At 36.7% G+C, this 18,782-nt stretch overlaps 1 protein-coding gene across 3 annotated transcripts in view; it reads left to right on the top strand.

Annotated features, from left to right (window-relative positions):
* The window catches only part of LOC136872362 (very low-density lipoprotein receptor), a 111,490-nt gene that overhangs the window by 63,006 nt on the left and 29,702 nt on the right, over positions 1 to 18,782 (top strand). For 2 of the 3 annotated variants that reach the window (XM_067146173.2, XM_067146174.2), the window contains exon 2: positions 7,384 to 7,556. The exons of the other annotated variant lie outside the window; for it this stretch is intronic. In XM_067146173.2, coding sequence (XP_067002274.2) covers positions 7,384 to 7,556 — 173 coding nt within the window. The remainder of the gene's footprint in view (positions 1 to 7,383; positions 7,557 to 18,782) is intronic. 3 annotated transcript variants of the gene reach the window in all.

The raw sequence follows: 18,782 nt of genomic DNA on the forward strand, positions 1-18,782 counted from the left end.
AAAACGTATTTAAATATTTGAACACCCTACAAATAGTGCGGCCATGTTATATTTACATTTTGAATCTTTATTTTAGCTTCTTTATAGAACTGAATTGTTTAAATAGTCAGTATAATGGAATTCATTGTTTTGTAAAATGGGAGGGGGGTGTTTATTCTGGTGAAGGAAACTTATTACTCACATGAATGGTTTACTGATGAAAAGGGTGAAATATTAGGGATAAAATTAGTGTGTGATAATATGAAGGAAGGGGCTGCCTGGCTGAGGCAGTAAAGGCGTGCTCAGTTCTCCCAGAAGAACATGGGTTCAAATCCCCATCAGGAAGTCATAAAATTTAAGACACAAGATTTCCACTTCTGGAGGTGCACATGGCACTGAGGTTCACTCAGCCTACACCAAAAATGAATATCAGTTTAATTCCTGGGGGCAAAGGCGGCCGGACGTAGAGCTAACCACTCTACCCCATCAAATACCGAGGTTACGGATAGTGGAAGCCTTTACCTTCCACCCCTCCAAGGGCCTTCATGGCTTGTACAGAGATGACTTTTCTTTTTTTTTATAATATGAAGGAAGTGGGAATTATAGGAACATATAGGCCTGGAAGAGAGGAAAGGGACATGGAAATATTTGAGAAAATAATAGATTATACTCATAAAAACAATAATAATGATATGGTAATAATTGGGGAAGATGTAAACTTGCCTGAAGTTGAGTGGAATGGAGCTGCAAGTGACGCCCATGAACAGAAACTGGCAAATAAGTTAATTTGGGAGGGAGGATTTACACAAGTAGTACAAGTACCAACGTCTCAATAACTTACTAGATGTATTCTTGGTTAAACCATGGGAAATTATTGATAAAACTGAGGTAATTGAAGGAATAGGTGACCATAAGTCTGTAATAATGAATGTAGGACTGATACCAAAAAAAAGGCCTTATAAGAGGTTCACACAAGACAAGAAATTGTACAGAAAAACTAAATTTGATTAATTCGGGACTTACCTTAAATCACAGTTCAGTTGTTGGATAAGTGGAAGGGAATAATGTGGATACACTTTGGGCAAACTTTAAAGGAATCATCTGGGAATGAGAGAAGAGATTTGTACACATTAAGAAGGGTAAAATTACCTCAGACCCTGCGTATTATACGAGGGAAATAAGAAAATTAAAAAGAAAATGTAGAATAGTAAACAGGAAAATAGAAGAGGGTAGAAAGAATAGAGAAACTAGAAAACAGCTAATGAGGGAACTTAATTGAGTGAAAAAGGAACCAAAAAAGAATTACATGAATGGCATACTTCACGAAGGAAAATGAAAAAAGCTGCATTCATATATTAGGAATCAAAAGGGAAAAGGAATCCAAATTTGCACATTGGTGGGAGAAGGGGTGAACACTTTTTAACAGATATTAAGAAAGCAAACCTATTTAGTAGGGAATTCATTGATTCAGTAGAAGACTGTCAAGAGTTGGAAATCAAACCAAGACAGAGAGGATGATACACATAAGGAGAAAAGAAGCTCCTCATTCACAAATGAGGATATTTTCAGAGAAATCCAACTGCCTCAGCAAGGAAGAGCAGCCTGACCAGTGTAGTTTGTAAAATACCGGAGAGTTCAATAGCAAAGTACATCAGAGTGATATGTGAAGATAAAAATTGGTTCATGAGGAGCCAGTATGGATTTAGAAAGAAATTTTCCTGTGAGGCGCAACTGGTGGGATTTCAGCAGGACTTACCAGATCAGTTGGATTTAAGAGACGAGTTGGATTGCATTTGACAGATTGGAACATGGAATATTATTAAAGAAACTAGAGGGAATAGGATTGGACATAAGAGTTATACGTTGGATAAGAACATTTCTACCGAACTCGATAGCTGAAGTCACTTAAGTGCGGCCAGTATCCAGTATTCGGGAGATAGTGGGTTCGAACCCCACTGTCGGCAGCCCTGAAGATGGTTTTCCGTGGTTTCCCATTTTCACACCAGGCAAATGCTTGGGCTGTACCTTAATTAAGGCCACGGCCGCTTCCTCCCCAGTACTACTAACCCTTTCCTGTCCCATCGTCACCATAAGACCTATCTGTGTCAGTGCGATGTAAAGCCAATAGCAAAAAAAAGAAAGAACATTTCTAAATTCAAGAGTTCAGAAAGTCAATGTAGGAGACCATGTATCACAGGAAGAGAAAGTTTGGAAGGGAATTGCACAGGGTAGTACAATTGGTCCATTACTTTTCTTAATATATGCAAACGATTTAGGGAACAATATAACATAAAAAATAAGATTGTATGCAGATGACATAGATGTTTATAGAGAAATAAATATCATTGAGGATTGTTCATAATTACAAAGGGACCTTGACCATATCCAACAATGGGTTGAAGAAAATAATATGAAGTTTAATGGATGGAGTCAACTGTTACAACATTTACAAACAGGAGGTTAAAAACTGAATTTACATGTTATTGTAAATAAAGAAATTTTGTGAATAAATTAATTCCATCTCCTGGTCTATGGAGACTGAACAGCCGAAATTGGGGACTGCCTGTAGGGGTGAAGTACAGTGAGGACTTCGAGGGCCTGGGGCCACTATGGTAGCTGTGAAGGCCCTTCAGGAACTCTGAAAAGTGGTGGCAAAAGGGGCTCTGGTTAAGATGCAGCAGGTCATTATGCTTGTTAGGTACTGGTACCAAAATGGGTATAAAAAAAAAGTGAAGTAAATTTTAATCTTATACCAGTTTTATAATATTATTTGAAGTTATTCCACATACTGTATATGAGTTGATCATGTTTGTAAGTACAGAAGATGTTATGAATAGAATTATGTAAATAATATAAATTTATTAAGGATGAGCTGTGTGATTAATAGAAAAATTGTTAGTATAAGTTATATAGTATTGTATTTTAGGACCAAGCTCGATAGCTGCAGTCACTTAAGTGCGGCCAGTATCCAGTATTCGGGAGATAGTAGGTTCGAACCCCACTGTCGGCAGCCCTGAAAATGGTTTTCCATGGTTTCCCATTTTCACATCAGGCAAATGCTGGGGCTGTACCTTAATTAAGGCCACGGCCGCTTCCTTCCCACTCCTAGCCCTTTCCTGTCCCATCGTCGCTGTAAGACCTATCTGTGTCGGTGCGACGTAAAACAACTAGCAAAAAAAAATGTATTGTAGGAAAATCTCTTCTTCTCTTGTTAATTTAAAATTTTGTTCTTGATAATAATGTATTTTTGTGTACCATTCACCACCGAGGTAGATACCTCATTTGTAAATAAAGTTATTTTGACTGATTTGAGAGTACGAGTTGGATAAAATATATGGTAATAATTAGGAGGCGGACAAAATAACTTATATGAAAAGCTTAATTTTTTTTCCAATATCACCGTTGCTTATAAAAGGGGTTGTTATATTCTCACAGTTGGACTAGTTAACATAAAACATATAAGTTTTGGAACTTTTTTGTATAATCTGCCTGAGGAAAAGTTTATATCAGGAGCTTATTTCTTTGTATGGACTGATATTAATAGCCCACTTTTACATTGTCTTGAAATATCCTAATTGTATATCACTATGTACCCTTATGATATATTTAAAGGGAAAAATAAATTTTGCTGTCCATAAGATTTATTTGTAGCAGCATCTTTCATAACTTTCCCTAGTAGTATTTTACATTTTCCTGCTTCATTTTCATATGTACAAATATAAAATAATGCACTTTTACTGGTTTTTCTGCATTCCTGGGGGAACCTAAAGATGTACATTCATTCCTAGGCTCATTTTGTTTTTTCTTCCCTACAAACGGCACTTTTCACAAGCATTTAAAATCCAGTTTCAATTCACAGGGAGCACCCAGTTTATCCAATGACCCCAATTTTCACATAAAAAGTACACGTTAGTTTTTGTTTAGTATAAATTAAATCATAAATCTTTCCAGATAAAGTAGCATTGAGCATTTAATAAATATGACGGAAATTAAACAACTGTAATATTGCGAAGCAGTCTCAGAGGCAATACTCTGCTACTATTAAAGTGCCATTAAAACAACGTGCATGTTCTGACAGCTCCCAGAGTGGTAGTAAGGGATGGCAGTTAGTATGGTAACCAGTACATGCCTCCCGTTTAAGCAAATCCCAGCTTTATAATTTCTCTCCCTTTTCCTACCCTCTCTGTCTTAGAGCTCCGTGAGGAGGCCGGTCCAAGTTCCACGTTGCCAATTGGTATACTGTAGCCAATGTGGCCGGACTGTATAACAGTGCCAGCTTTAAGTGATATCATCTGTATAGTGTGTTTTTGAAATCAGCTAAATATTTATAGTGCTACTGTGTTCGTGTTAATAGGTGCTAATAATAAGTGTATCGTTATCAAGACTGGCATTTTAATGCAGTGTAAAGGTTACATACTGTAGTATAATATTCGTAAAATGTAATTTCAGATTTGTCTCTGTTACGGGGTTACCCGTGGACCAGCAGAGGTGAAAGAAGGTGCCGGGGTGAATGGGTCTAACTACAATATCAAAGTTAATTTAAAATAACAAAGGTTATATTTTTTAGAATTTCAAAAAATCAACAAATAAAATATAAGAGGTACCAGTAGCAATAAACAAGTCTAGGAAAGACAAGATTGGTGGTATAAACAGATCTTGTGCTTCAAGCCCTCACTTTACAATTCCTGAGCTCCTAGCTCAAATTTACAAAAGAGCACAATTTTACACAAGGGCAGAAATCCCCTAATACATGGAGCACTAGCTCCGTAATTTACAATATCAAGCCTCCTAGAGGCGCTTTTACGACACTTGAAAAAGAGCTAATGTGCTCTCCGTTTTCCAAGCCTATTCAAGGTGATATCAGAAAATTACAATCACTTGCTATCAAGGCACAACTTACAAATTTGAAACAGGGGTATCTAGTACCCAACCTATTGGGCCGTTGCAGAAAAGAACAGGTTAAGTAAATGGCCCGAAACACAAATTGAATGGAGGCGTGTACTTGCCCTCCTAGATACAAATACTAAAACCTAAAGGGCACTAGGCCTATGACACAGGGGCTATTCCCAAACTATGGAGGTGACTCGTATAAGAATAAATTAAGACTTAACAGAAAGTAAGAAAACCAGTTACCAAAATGTAGTCACTTCAAACCAATATGAAGGGGAGCTCGAGAGGGTACATCACTCTCTATCCCCGATTAGTTAAAGATTTTATGAAGTTATTACATAAGCCGGCAGAAGTTACATTTTCAGAAAAGTAGGTTACATAGTTAAAGTTTTGGATCTCTCCCTCGGGTTAAACTGCAGAGCTAGCAAGAAATAAAAATGTTAATTGCCCATTACCTTGTTGGTGTACTGCTGCCTGATGAAAGAGGCGCCTCCTGCCTCCTGCTTGACACACACACTAAGTTAGATGATGATCAATCGGCCAAGAGATGTGAAAATCTGCAGTTCATAAACCCTCGGGGAAAGTTTGAGACCTTTCATGAATAAACCAGCCACCCCCTCTCACTTTATTGGTCAGTTTGAAAGGTTACACTCCAAATCGAAGAAGAAAGCAGTGATAGGTCGAAAATTAATTACAGAAATTTGGGATTGGCTAGATTCAAAACTGGCAGAAAGAAAAGATAAATATTGCCAACCCAAAAATAAATGAGCATCAATTAGTAAAAAAAAAAAAAACTTATGAATATGAAACTTCTTTAAATCAAAGTTCATCCTCTTCGCACCAGGGTGCATGATCATAGTTTTTGTAGTGACATCAGTTGAAGAAAGTCCAAACTTCTTGATGAAGGGCAAACAAAACAAGTAGAAATTCACACAGTACGGGAAACTTCACAATAACAAAATTACGTCAAATTACTGTAGTGACATCTTCTGAGTAAAGGTTTAAGTAGGTCTAATTTCAAGTTCCCTGTTTCTCCTGTAGAGGATTTCTTTTAGGCGCAAGATTTAAATGCGCGGCATTGGGGTGTACCTTCCGGTACAGTCTCAAAAACTGATAATGCAATTTTTCCAGTTCTAGTATTAAGTCAGCAAAATTGGAAAATGCCTTGAAAAGTTAATATTTGAATTGAAGTATAACAGATGTTACAAGCACCCTTCGAAATTATGATAATATTTATTATTTTTGGTTTCTTAAAATAATTATTATACATTCTTCTTATTCTTTGCTTTCCTCTCATTAAGGTGGACGGACTTCGATTTTTGGAATTTTGGACAAAGCTTGCGAGATTTTAGAAATTAATAATCACGACCTGTGATTAGAATAGGCCTACCTAAGGTTTTGTTTTTGTTCTGGTTTCAGTAAAAAGAGGTCCCGTAACTAATGATCGCAAGTTGAAAGGCACTCAAAACGACAAAGTGCAAGATGGACTTTTACCTATCACAACTCACGTTTCAGTTATAGCTGGCATCTTAAATTGTGCCAACACCTATGGTAGGGTCCGAACAGATTTCCCTTCTTTAGGAATACAAAAATCTCTTCGATATTTCTCCCATCATCACCTGGATTTGAACCCAGAATGTTGAGCAAGCCAGTCAAACTGCTGTTCTTCTGCTGAAATCTACCTCAAAATGAAATAACTCGTCTCGAGGTAGACTGATAAAAGCCTGTGAGAGAGGGAAATTATGAGTATGTCTTATGATATCTGAACTGATAAAATTACTGCTGAGCCACTTTGGAATAATAGCAATGCTATTTAATGTTATTCTAACGCTCTCATGGTCCCCGTACGTGGATATTATTTTCCGCAGGGCCTAGCACAGAACGAGAGGATTTGATTGTATAATTGTAGTAACTCCAGCCGGATCATGTGGCAACACAGCGCTCCCACTCCTTTACTCGGAGCCATGTGCTGTGAGCTGTCGGAACATGCACGTTGTATTAATAGGACTATAGTACACAAATTGCAGAAAGCAGAAGCAGACACAACCTCAAGCAGAGAGTCTCAGATGCTCTGGCAATGAGGGAATGAGACTGCTTCATGAAGCTGTTTCCTCTCTCTCGCTCATTCATTCCCTAACAATATCCTACTCAACCTCACCAACGTTTTATTTTACATTACAATTAATTTATAGCAACCTTCATTATAAACTATTAACAGCTGATAACAAACCAAAGAGTATGTACTGCAGAAAACATAGGACTATGCAAACAAAGCCAAGGAGAATAATTTTAAAACTACCCTAATGGCAAAAAAAAAGTTAGGATCAGCTGGCCGTGAGTTGGACCTATCTAAGCTACATATGCTGGCAGATGCAGAAGTCCATCCAACTAACTAACAAGCTATTTTCATATTTTTATTTAATTACATGTTTATTTTGGAAAATATGTTCCACAAATAAAAACTCACTTTAGTTATTATACCATGATTAGGAAGGTTTTTTCTTATCTTTGCAGATCTACTAGCAGCCAGATTACAATTGGTGGACAAGTGCCAAACATAACCCGAAAATGCCTTAAAGCTGATCAACATAAGTGCCCGAATGGTATTTGCATTCCTCAGGTCTGGGTATGTGATCAAGATAATGACTGCGGTGACAATACTGATGAAGACCCCGATATGTGCTTAGGTTGATACTATAATATTTTACTGACTCTTCCTGCTTCATCTTCCCCCATCTGCATATACAGTATACCGTCAAATGGGGTGAAGTTGACCGATTTTACATTTCATATTTAAATATTTCTAGAAAGTAAAATGATAGGTAGCTCATTTTTCTTTTAAAATTTATGTCTATGCTCTACTAACAATATTCATGGTCTTTGCAAATCTCACAAATGTTAAAGATGAAGAGTAAATGGTCATAAGTGTCCTGGTCAAGTTAACCCCACTATTGGGCGAAGTTGACTGGCTATTTGTTTTGCATTAAATTTGGTTTTATAGTAATATGCTGTGAATGTGACAGGTCTAAATCTATGATAATCAATATGAACATGATTTAAACTTAAAACAAAGTTTTAATATGCTTAAACAACCAATAAATATAACAAATTAAGAATTTTCACGTGTTTTCACAAATACAGTCTTTTCTTCTTTCACACTATAAACAGTCTGACCACCTTGATTTTTACTATGGCGACCATGAATTCCATTCATGAGAGTTCGTTTAGTGATGTTGTACACTTTGCTTCTCCTTTATTTTTCCTTCTAACATTTCTTTTAAATACTTCTTTTTCACTGTAGATTTTCATTCATAAACACATGGCATTTTCACACTGTGAATACCTATGAACAAAACTGCACAAAAGAATAAGAACAAATGAAACAATGACAGAAAATCTCTACAGGTGCCAACTGAACCCATGAAACCGGTTTCCCGCTGCCCGCAGCAGATCCATTATTATGTTTAGAGATCACTTGTGAAAAAAATCATCTTATTGTTGTTAAAATCAATCCTATTGTTAAAACAATTCTATCTATCCTTAAAATCAAATGTTAAAATATCTCATTATTTTAAAGAGCCAAAATAGTCAACTTCACCCCAGGTCTTTTACGTGTTACCCCAATTTCACATGAATTTGACAGAATTGTATATAATGTCTAAAGATGTCAGTAAATACAAATAAATTAATTTTCCAGTTCCACTGACCACTGTTCTAATGAATCAAGGTACAACGTACTGAACTTTGAGAACTGTATGATATTTTTCTCAGCTGTGCATATGAAAGTTTAAACATGTTTTATAAATTGAAAAATTCAGGGTTTAAATAATTTAAAATTATTTTAACAGTGCATCTCGAAAAAATAACTGTCATCATAACTTGAGGAAACTTGAAATAATTGATTCCCTATATTATATTGAAAATATTTTATGGATAACATATACATACATTGTTAAGAAACATTTTCCAATTTTTCGGTCAACTTCACCCCGGCGGTCAAGTTCACCCCATTAAAACATAACAAACTTTTGTTAGTACTTTTTAAATTTATCTTTGTACACAAAGGTCTACATTACTTCCATAAAATAGAAAAGGGCAATACAATATCCGGTTGTAAATTACAGTGAATGCTCATTCACTTGGTGTTAAGAGATTTTTGAAAAAAAGCAATTGAGAAATGAAATTGTTTTTTAATTTACTATTAATAATCAATTAATTGATCATTTATCCTATACAATCAATTGTACAGTATATCACTGGCCTGTACTGTATCAGTTATTACACTTGTATTTATTTACTATTCAAATGAGAGCGAGGAAAATGGAAAAATTAAAGGAGATAAGAGATAGTAAATTAAAAGTGTGGAAATTAAAAGATAAGAAAACAGGAAGAATTTATGGAGAGTTTGAAACAACAGATTCCAGTTACTGAAGTAGGAAATGTGGAAGATGAATGGTCCAACTCAGGGGGGTGCACTCAGCCATGCGCAGAAGGTGTTGCATTTTCCTCGCTTAGCGCATGACGTCACGGTGGAACAGCTAGCCACGCGGGACCAGGGTAGATCGAGGCAAATTCTTCAGTTATCACATGTATCGGATGTATTTGTTTACCTTTAAAGTGCGTGAGTGTTTAAAAGAGTGCCAGAGGACCTAGTTTCTTTTTTCGTTTGTGCTGTTCAAATACATGGAATCTTTCGGCGTTAAGTACATTCTCCCCCAACTTGGCAGGTTCGATCCTGGCTCAGTCCGGTGGTATTTGAAGGTGCTCAAATACGTCAGCCACGTGTCGGTAGATTTACTGGCACGTAAAAGAACTCCTGCGGGGCAAAATTCCGGCACCTCGACGTCTCCCGAAACCGTAAAAGAGTAGTTAGTGGGATGTAAAACAAGTAACATTAATTATTATTAAATACATTCTCACAGCAAGTTTGAATCAAGATTGCCTGGAAAATTTATTTTCGCGCCTAAGAGGTCTTGGGCATTTTTACGATCATCCATCTCCACCTGATGTGAAAAATAGCGTCAGACTGTTGTTGTTAGGAGCCAATTCCAGCGATATTCCTCATTCCAATGAGTCACCTGTAGCTCCTGCCAAAGGAGGAGAATTTGTTACATCGGCTATGTTTGGCAACATCCTCCCGGATATGACAAGCTCTGGCGATGACTGAGGGTGACAAGGACATTAATGACGTTGAACTGTCAGCTGTTGATAGTGATGATCTATCCATACAGGAAAATACTGACTGTAGTGAGGAGCGATTCAAATACATCGCAGGGTTCATCGCATATCGTTGCCGAAAATTTGACAGGTCCCTGGGCACGCCTACAGGAGAGTTGTTGATACCACCTGATGACCCGAGTCTGGGGTGGGTACACGTGCTGTTTCGGGGAGGTTTGCTCGTCCCTTCCGATAGTTTTATGGAAATTATCACTAAATTCGAACTGATATTTGCTGAAGTTCACGGACGAACAGATTTGAACAGGGAACCAGAAGTTGTGAACAATATGTTTGTGAAGTTGAAAAGCCGTTTTCCTGACGCCCATCCACAAGTCTTGAAATCATGTGCTAAGATCCGAACCTTACTTCGTTTGCGTTGGTTGGCTGCAAAACATAAATAAAAAAATAGAGGCTTCCCGTAATAATAATTAAATTAATTAATGTTAATTGCTTTACGTCCCACTAACTACTTTTATGGTTTTCGGAGATGCCGATGTGCCGGAATTTTGTCCCGCAGGAGTTCTTTTACGTGCCAGTAAATCTGCCGACACGAGCCTGACGTATTTGAACACCTTCAAATACCACCGAACTGAGCCAGGATCGAACCTGCCAAGTTGGGGTCAGAAGGCCAGCGCCTCAACCGTCTGAGCCACTCAGCTGGCAAAGAGGCTGCCCGTAAGCGAAAAACGAGAATGTGGCATTTATCAACAAAGTAAATGTCAAGAAATGTTCGTTACCGTTGTATTTGTTGTTTTAAACTTCATGTGCAAAGCCACGGGACCTTTGCCTTATGTGCAGAACTCAGAAAAGAACTTATTTCATACCCTGTCTCGCTTTCATTGACTACGATTCGAACTGTAGCCCTTTTGATGAAAATCGGATAGATAGTGAATATACTAGACTGTGATACTCTTCTAGACTTATGTTAATGGAAAGAAAGACAAACCGTTTATTTGGTGCTAGTGTTCCAAGACTTGAAGTTATTACATATCGCAATGTATCCTGTAAGTTTTCACCTTGAAGTGTTGAACAAATGAACAGTGTTTGTGATATAAAACAAAACCCATCTGTCAGTCAGAGTGAGGTGCAGATTCCATGCATTTCGTCAACATCATCTTCACTGAGGTAAGAGTGAATAACAGTAAATAAAAATAGTCTTATTTGTCCCGAATCTGTTGATTTAAACCTAACATATCGCGCACTTCTAAGTACCTCTTATTTTGTAGCGCTACGATGTTATACATACTTTATCTTGTACAGAATGTATGTTTCTATAGAATACATTGTATGTCGTTCAAAAATTCTAAAATATCACTTCGGTATATTATTAAAATGTGAAACATTACCCGCGCGCTAATACAGTCTGCCGTCAGCAGCTACCAGCGATGTTCCATGGTGACGTCACAGCGACAGCCAATGGCAGCCCGTAACGTGGAATGACTAACCTTACTGTTCTCTATTAACCTTGGGTCCAACTATAAAACGACATTTGTTAGTGGGGCAGAGAGTGCCTGTAGTAGAACACTGACGAAAGTGAAATAAAAGAAGAAACCGGGCAAGTTGGCCGTGCGGTTAGAGGCGCGCGGCTGTGAGCTTGCATCTGGGAGATAGTGGGTTCGAATCCCACTGTCGGTAGCCCTGAAGATGGTTTTCCGTGGTTTCCCATTTTCACTCCAGGCAAATGCTGGGACTGTACCTTAATTAAGGCCATGGCCGCTTCCTTCAATTCCTAGGCCTTTCCTATCCCATCGTCGCCTTATCTGTGTTGGTGCAACGTAAAGCCAATTGCAAAAAAAAGAAAGAAAGAAAGAAGAAAGCATGGGAAGAATGGAATAGAGATAAAAGTATCTTGATGATAAAAGAAATGTAAGAAATTGGTAAGAGAAGAGAAGAAGAAAAGTTGGAAAGAATTTACATAAAAGATGGAAGTGAATGAAGCTGGCAGTAAAAGAATAGAGAAGAAGAAAAGTTGGAAAGAATTTACACAAAAGATGGAAGTGAATGAAGCTGGCAGTAAAAGAATAATGCTATATGTAGAGGCATGATTTCTTTGCATTAATTTATGTTCAGTTTCACCAGAAGGAAACAATTTTTTGCATTATTTTGCAAAAGATGGCTGACCCCCCATCACTTTAATTTTGCGTTAATCATTTCTCAAAATCTATATAAATAAAATCGTAACGACCCTGTGTCTATACATTGACTATTTGGGGAAAATTTCCGTACAGTTACCCGTTTCAGGTGTAATAATGACCATCTGGATATTTTTTACCTTTGTTGTCTATTTGTCTGTTTGTTTGTCTATAACTTAAAAACTACTGGATATATTTCCACCGAACTTCATATTTATAATCAACTGTCCATGGGTAGGTTTTAGGGCCAATATTGTTTCTAAGTCCCTGAACTAACTGGGGTTTATACGAAACCGAAACCGTGATTTTGCACTCCCACAAAATATACATAACCATAATAAAAATCTACCTGCCGTAATGGAAATCAATTTCTAAACCTTGTTTCTCATGTGCATCATTTTGATATGAAGATTAATAAGGTAGATATCATTAACGGACTGTTTTTTGGTACAAGTCCCACTGGACTTCTCAAGAGCGGGTGCATATAAAGCGTATTACTTAAAACTTGAAAACTACAAGATATTTCAACGAAACTTTATATTTAGCATTCACCTGTCCGAAGGTAGGTTTTAAGGACCACACCATTTCAAATTCCTGGAATGGACTGGGGTTTATAGGGAACCGAAAGGGTGATTTTACTCACCCACAATATATACAAGACCAACCTGACTGGAAAGCGACCTACCTTGATGGAAATCCATTTCTAAAACTTTTTTCTCATTTGCATTTATTGGATAGGAGGATTAATAATGGAGATATCATGAACGGTTGGTTTTGCAGGCTAAGTCCAGCAGATATAATCCAACAGGTGTTGTACGTAGAGCAGATTCCTTATCTATATAAATAAAATCGTTAACAACCGTGTGTCTGCACATTGACTATTTTGGCAAAATTTTGGTACAGTTATTTGTTTCAGTGTAATAATGACCAACTGCATATTTGTTAACAGTTTCCTGAAAGTAATCATTTTTATCCCCACACCCTCCCCCAAAGCAATATTGAGGCATAATCTGCCAGACGAGCTAGAAAATTAAAATTTGGCAAACTGATACGTGTTAGCCTGTAATTGACGGAAATATTCCAAGATCTTTAAATATTTTATATTTCCCCTGAAAAATATTGGAATATTGAAGTAATTTTAATGTCATTGCAGACCTTTGTTTAGAGGTATTTCGCAGCTAAATGGTAAGTCGTATCACAAAACGGATGGCACAATCTCAGTTTAATTTGGAGTGATCTATAACTTTGGTCCCATTACGTTTCCTCATATCTCTGTTCCTTATATGTTAGATTTGTCTCTATTTCTCAATATACCTGCATTTTGCCCTTTGTACACGTATAATTCTTAGTTCAAATCACTTATACGAAAGGCAGAATCATCTAATTCTACATAAACATTGGCCCACCCATTATATATACGTGAGCCAAATTCTATGTTTGTAGCTGTCATATTAGTACCCAAAAGTAATGCACTGTGAGAAAACCTTACCCAAATTTCACCCTAATCAATGTTTCTAACTCATTTACCAATAAATATCTGAGACAGGAGAAAACATCTTAAGACCAGCCATTTAGACTGCTAAAAGAGGCATCTTATGGTACAAATCGTTTGTCGATATGATGTATTGTTCAGTAGCAGTTAGTCTGTTAATGAAAGTTTGCAATATTGTAAACATGCATATATTTTGTATGTCGATCTACAATATATATATATTCATTGAAATCGATTTATAGTGATGTAGAAAGGGTGTGTTTGCATGGTGACTCTCAGCATAAGGACGTATGCTACTGTAATCATTACTCTCCACAACGACTCTGAGTAGCAGTAGGAATGGGATCCTTCTCCAACTCCTTAGTAACTAGCATTAGTAAGGAAGAAGTACCACTGTAATTAATAATTCCCTTCTCAATTTGACTGGCAGAAGTCAAGGGAGCATGCAATTTTTTTCAAAACTCTCCTAACCGGTTGTGTTTGGGAGTAGGCAAGTGTGCCCGCCATTATAAACAAATTTACCATCTAAAATGTGCCTGGCATTAGGCGTAGTGGCCTTGCTATTATAATGGAAACTCACCAACTCGGTGTGATTGTCATTAAGAAAAGGGGCCTGTCATTATAATGATAACAGCACAACACAATTTTGACTGGCAGCAGGGAAAATGCCTGCTATTATAATAACTCCTCAATTGTTATCTGTCTGTAAGTAGGAAAGGGTGCCTGCCATTGTAACGAAAACTTCCCAAAATTGATTGTGACCATGCAGTAGATAATGAGCCATCCCATTACAATGAAAACTTACCTGCTTGATTGTGAATGGTAGTAGGCAAGTGAGCCTGCCATTATCATGACAACTCTGCAACTCGCACTTTACATTGGAAACAACGTATGGGAACCTCCCCCTGTTGTTTCTTGATAACGCTAAGAGACATGCAATTTGAAGAAAATCTTATTCACTGCATGCACAGTAATTTACTTCGATATCCATATACAATGTAGAATACCGTAGCGAAGCATGGGTACATTTGCTAGTTATTCATAAAAAGTTTAATTAGTGAGATTTGTGAATTTTTTTATGTGTACAATAGATAAATAAAGAGAAAAAATATTGATAATATAGTCCTAATCAAGATTACATAGCAAATTATCCTTTCAGCCTACATGGCCATACCATTAAGGGATTTCCTAGAATATTAATACGAAGCGATACTTCTGTTGAAATGAGAAATCCTTATTCTGTCTACTATTTCACTTCACACACGTGAGATTGGAATACAATTTCAAGATTGTTATTTTCCACGAATTTCGTTGCTATTCACAACTCAGTATTTTTTATTTTCCACCTTGTCGATACACTAAATTGCTTACGGAAACTTATTGATTAAAAGTGGTACATGTTTCGTATATTAATTAACATCTTCAGCCACATGAGACTGTTTAGATGAAAAATTCATGTAATGACAAAGTATCAGTCCTTTAAAGCAATAAGTTGCCTTAAGCAATCTAGTGTATCGACAAGGTGGAAAATAAAAAATACTTAGTTGTGAATCTGTTTACGTGCGATATGGACCATGAAGCTGATTTTATGTAATTTCGTTGCTATTTCGCACTTATTGCAAAATAAGTAAATTTTGCTTTTTGGCCTTATTGCTTTAATTCGCTGTAATTCACAAAATCAAGATCACTGATTTGTTAACGAGAATCATATGGTTCGTTAAGATATCTCAGAATCGCTTCAAAAGATTATTTGTCGCATTTATTGTTAATGCAAAAATATCATGGCTCTAGCTATATGGAATGTTGTAATAGGAAAGAAAGAGTTTGTACAAAGCTGATGAAAGAGGAAGATGGAGATTTGATAACACATCCAGAAGAAATAAAGAGAAGATGGAAGGAGAAAGAGTATTTTGATATGCTGCTAAATGTGAAAAATTGTGCAGAGGAGATACTAGTAATACAGTGTGATGACTCAACAGTAGAAGATGATATAACAATGTCAGAGGTGGAATAAGTAGTGTGAAAAATGTTAATGGGAAGGCACTGAGGATGGATAAAATTAGTATGGAAATGATAAAGGCTGCTGGACCTGTCAGACTACAATGGGTGTTCAGATTGTTAAAGAGCATATGGAAACAGAAAAGAGTGCCAGAAACTGGGAAAAAGGAGTAATGATATCAGAATTTAAAAAAAGGGGGACAAAAAAGTGTGTGTGAACTGTACAGCATAAGTGCTCAGCCGGGCGTCCGTTGAGGCTAGTCCAGTGCGGCCGGTCTGACGTGAGATATCTGTGGGCATCTTCCCAGTGAAGCGAGAGAGCGAACGCACTTTGCAGAGAAGGGAACACTGACGTTTGATTATCATTACGAAGGTCTCCTCCATTACTCAGCAAAATGCTGAATGGGGTACAGTATTAAAGGAAAAACCAATGCTATAATCGCAAGAAAACCAACCTTTTCAAGATTTTCCGGTTTGATTTATACTATCTTTGATATGAACAGTCAGTTTTATTTTCTTATATTTATACATTCAAAGAAAACTAACACGTTATAATTTTTTTGTTAAAAAGTAAAATTCCTGTTATTTATTCAGCAAAAGTTAATATATTCACATAATTCAGCAATTTTACTCCTTGATTTTGTACAGTGTTGTAATGTTTGAATTTCTCACTTCACTGAATTTGAAAATAGTATTTAAAACTTATCAAGCATCCAATGATAACAACTAGCCTCTAAATGTACATCGGGTAATTGTTTAGTTCGCCTTGTCAATATATTATCACTATTTGATTTTTACAATGTTTCACACGTACATGTTTCAGGAGCCTTAACTCCCTTCATCAGCACTTTCTACATCAATACCAATCTTCCCCAAATCTCAAGATCGATCGATCGATCAATCAATCAATCAATCAATCAATCAATCAATCAATCAATCAATCAATCAATCAATCAATCAATCAATCTTGATCTGCATTTAGAGCAGTCGCCCAGGTGGCAGATTCCCTATCTGTTTTCCTAGCCTTTTCTTAAATGATGGTTATGAATTTCATGTTTTTGGTCCGTATTGAACTGAGAATAATATATAAGTAATGATAATAATAACATAAACGTTTCCACCTTTTCAATACTACAATATATTCACAAAATTACAAAATTATACGGTACTAGTTTCGACCCATCTAGGGGTCATCATCAGCCGTATTGGAGCAAAGATCATTTGTGGTGAAATCCTAAGACAATGTTATTTTAAAGAATAACAAGTGAAATGAGATGTTATGGTAATAGTTAATAATACAAGGAATATACATACTAAGAGGTTTTTAACAAAGAATAAAGTATAAATGGGGTGTTGTAAAAATTATAATCATGGAAATCAGTAAGTTCTTGTATTGAAATGAAATATGGCTTAGGAAGAGGGCTTAAGGTGGGGCTGAAGGGTGCGGGAGAAAGTGTAATTGTCTTGGAAAAGTACCTTTGATTAAATTTAGGATTGAGTTTAGGTTGGCTGCATTATTGTTTCTGAGGAAAGTGATAAATAGATCGAAGAGTATGTTGGGTTTCTCTGAGATTTCATTGAGATTGTGACTGGCATTAAAGTATTGGTCTAGGTGTATGTAGTAATTTTCCATTATGTTCAGTAAAGGGCCCTTGTTTGCTAATACGAGGATGTCCATATCTTGTTCAATATTGGTGAAATTATGGTTATAATCTTGCATGTGTTGGCCGATGGCTGAAAACTTGTTGTATTTTATTGTGTTAGTGTGCTCGTGGTATCTGATAATGAAGTTTCTCCCGGTTTGCCCGATGTAGGTTTTTTTACAGGTGGTACATTTGATCCTATAAACTCCTGATTTTAAAAAACTGCTGGTCTTGTTGATGTGTGAAGTATTGTATAAAACATTCATGTTCTTATTGTTGGTTTTGAAGGCTATTTTAACGCCTTGTTTCTTAAAGATGTTGGTTAACTTGTAGATATCTCCAATACGGCTGATGATGACCCCTAGATGGGTCGAAACTAGTACCGTATAATTTTGTAATTTTGTGAATATATTGTAATATTGAAAAGGTGGAAACGTTTACGTTATTATTATTATTACTTATATATTTTTCTTAAATGGTCGCAAAGAAATTGGAAAATTATTGAACATTTCCCTGATTCCAATCCCTAACACCCCTTCCTATAAACGAATATTTGCTCCAATTTATCCTCTTGAATTCCAACTTTATCTTCATATTGTGATCTTTCCTACTTTTAAAGACACCACTCAAATATATTCATCGACTGATGTCCTCCCCCGCCATCTCTCCACTAACAGCTCGGATCATACCACTTAATGATATAGATGTTGATTCCCATAGGGAATCTGAAATATTTGTTCCGAATGAGTAAATTTATAATACCAATATAAATGGTCCTTTATTGGACATTATAAATTTTCCAGGTAACTCATTCCTGGTTGCCATAATTTATAATGTCTAATAATGGAACATTTATATTGGTATTATAAATTTACTCATTCGGAACAAATATTTCAGATTCCCTATGGGAATCAACATCTATATCATCGATGGTCAAGCAGGCATCAATTTTTTATAATGAGACAAAGTCTCTCATAGTGCATTGGCACTGCCGGTGGCTACAATTAGCCTACGCAGTGGCCTCCACGGTTTGCACTAGCCAGCGTCTTGGTAGGTGTGCTAGGTACCAACTGATGAGCCCAGCCTAGCACATGGGGGCGAAACGCTGGCAACCAGGAATGAGTTAGCTGGAAAATTTATAATGCCCAATAATGGACCATTTATATTGGTATTACATACCACTTAATCGAGCAGCTCATCTCCTTTCTCCCAAGTCTTCCTAGCCCAAACTTTGCAACATTTTTGTAACGCTACTCTTTTGTCGGAAATCACCCAGAACAAATCGAGCTGCTTTTCATTGGAATTTTTCCAGTTTTTGAATCAAGTACTCCTGGTGAGGGTCCCATACACTGGAACCATACTCTAGTTGGGGTCTTACCAGAGACTTATATGCCCTCTCCTTTACATCCTTACTACAACCCCTAAATAACC

The sequence above is a fragment of the Anabrus simplex genome, chromosome 4 (assembly GCF_040414725.1).
Source record: "Anabrus simplex isolate iqAnaSimp1 chromosome 4, ASM4041472v1, whole genome shotgun sequence".
Taxonomy (NCBI): Eukaryota; Metazoa; Arthropoda; class Insecta; order Orthoptera; family Tettigoniidae; genus Anabrus; species Anabrus simplex.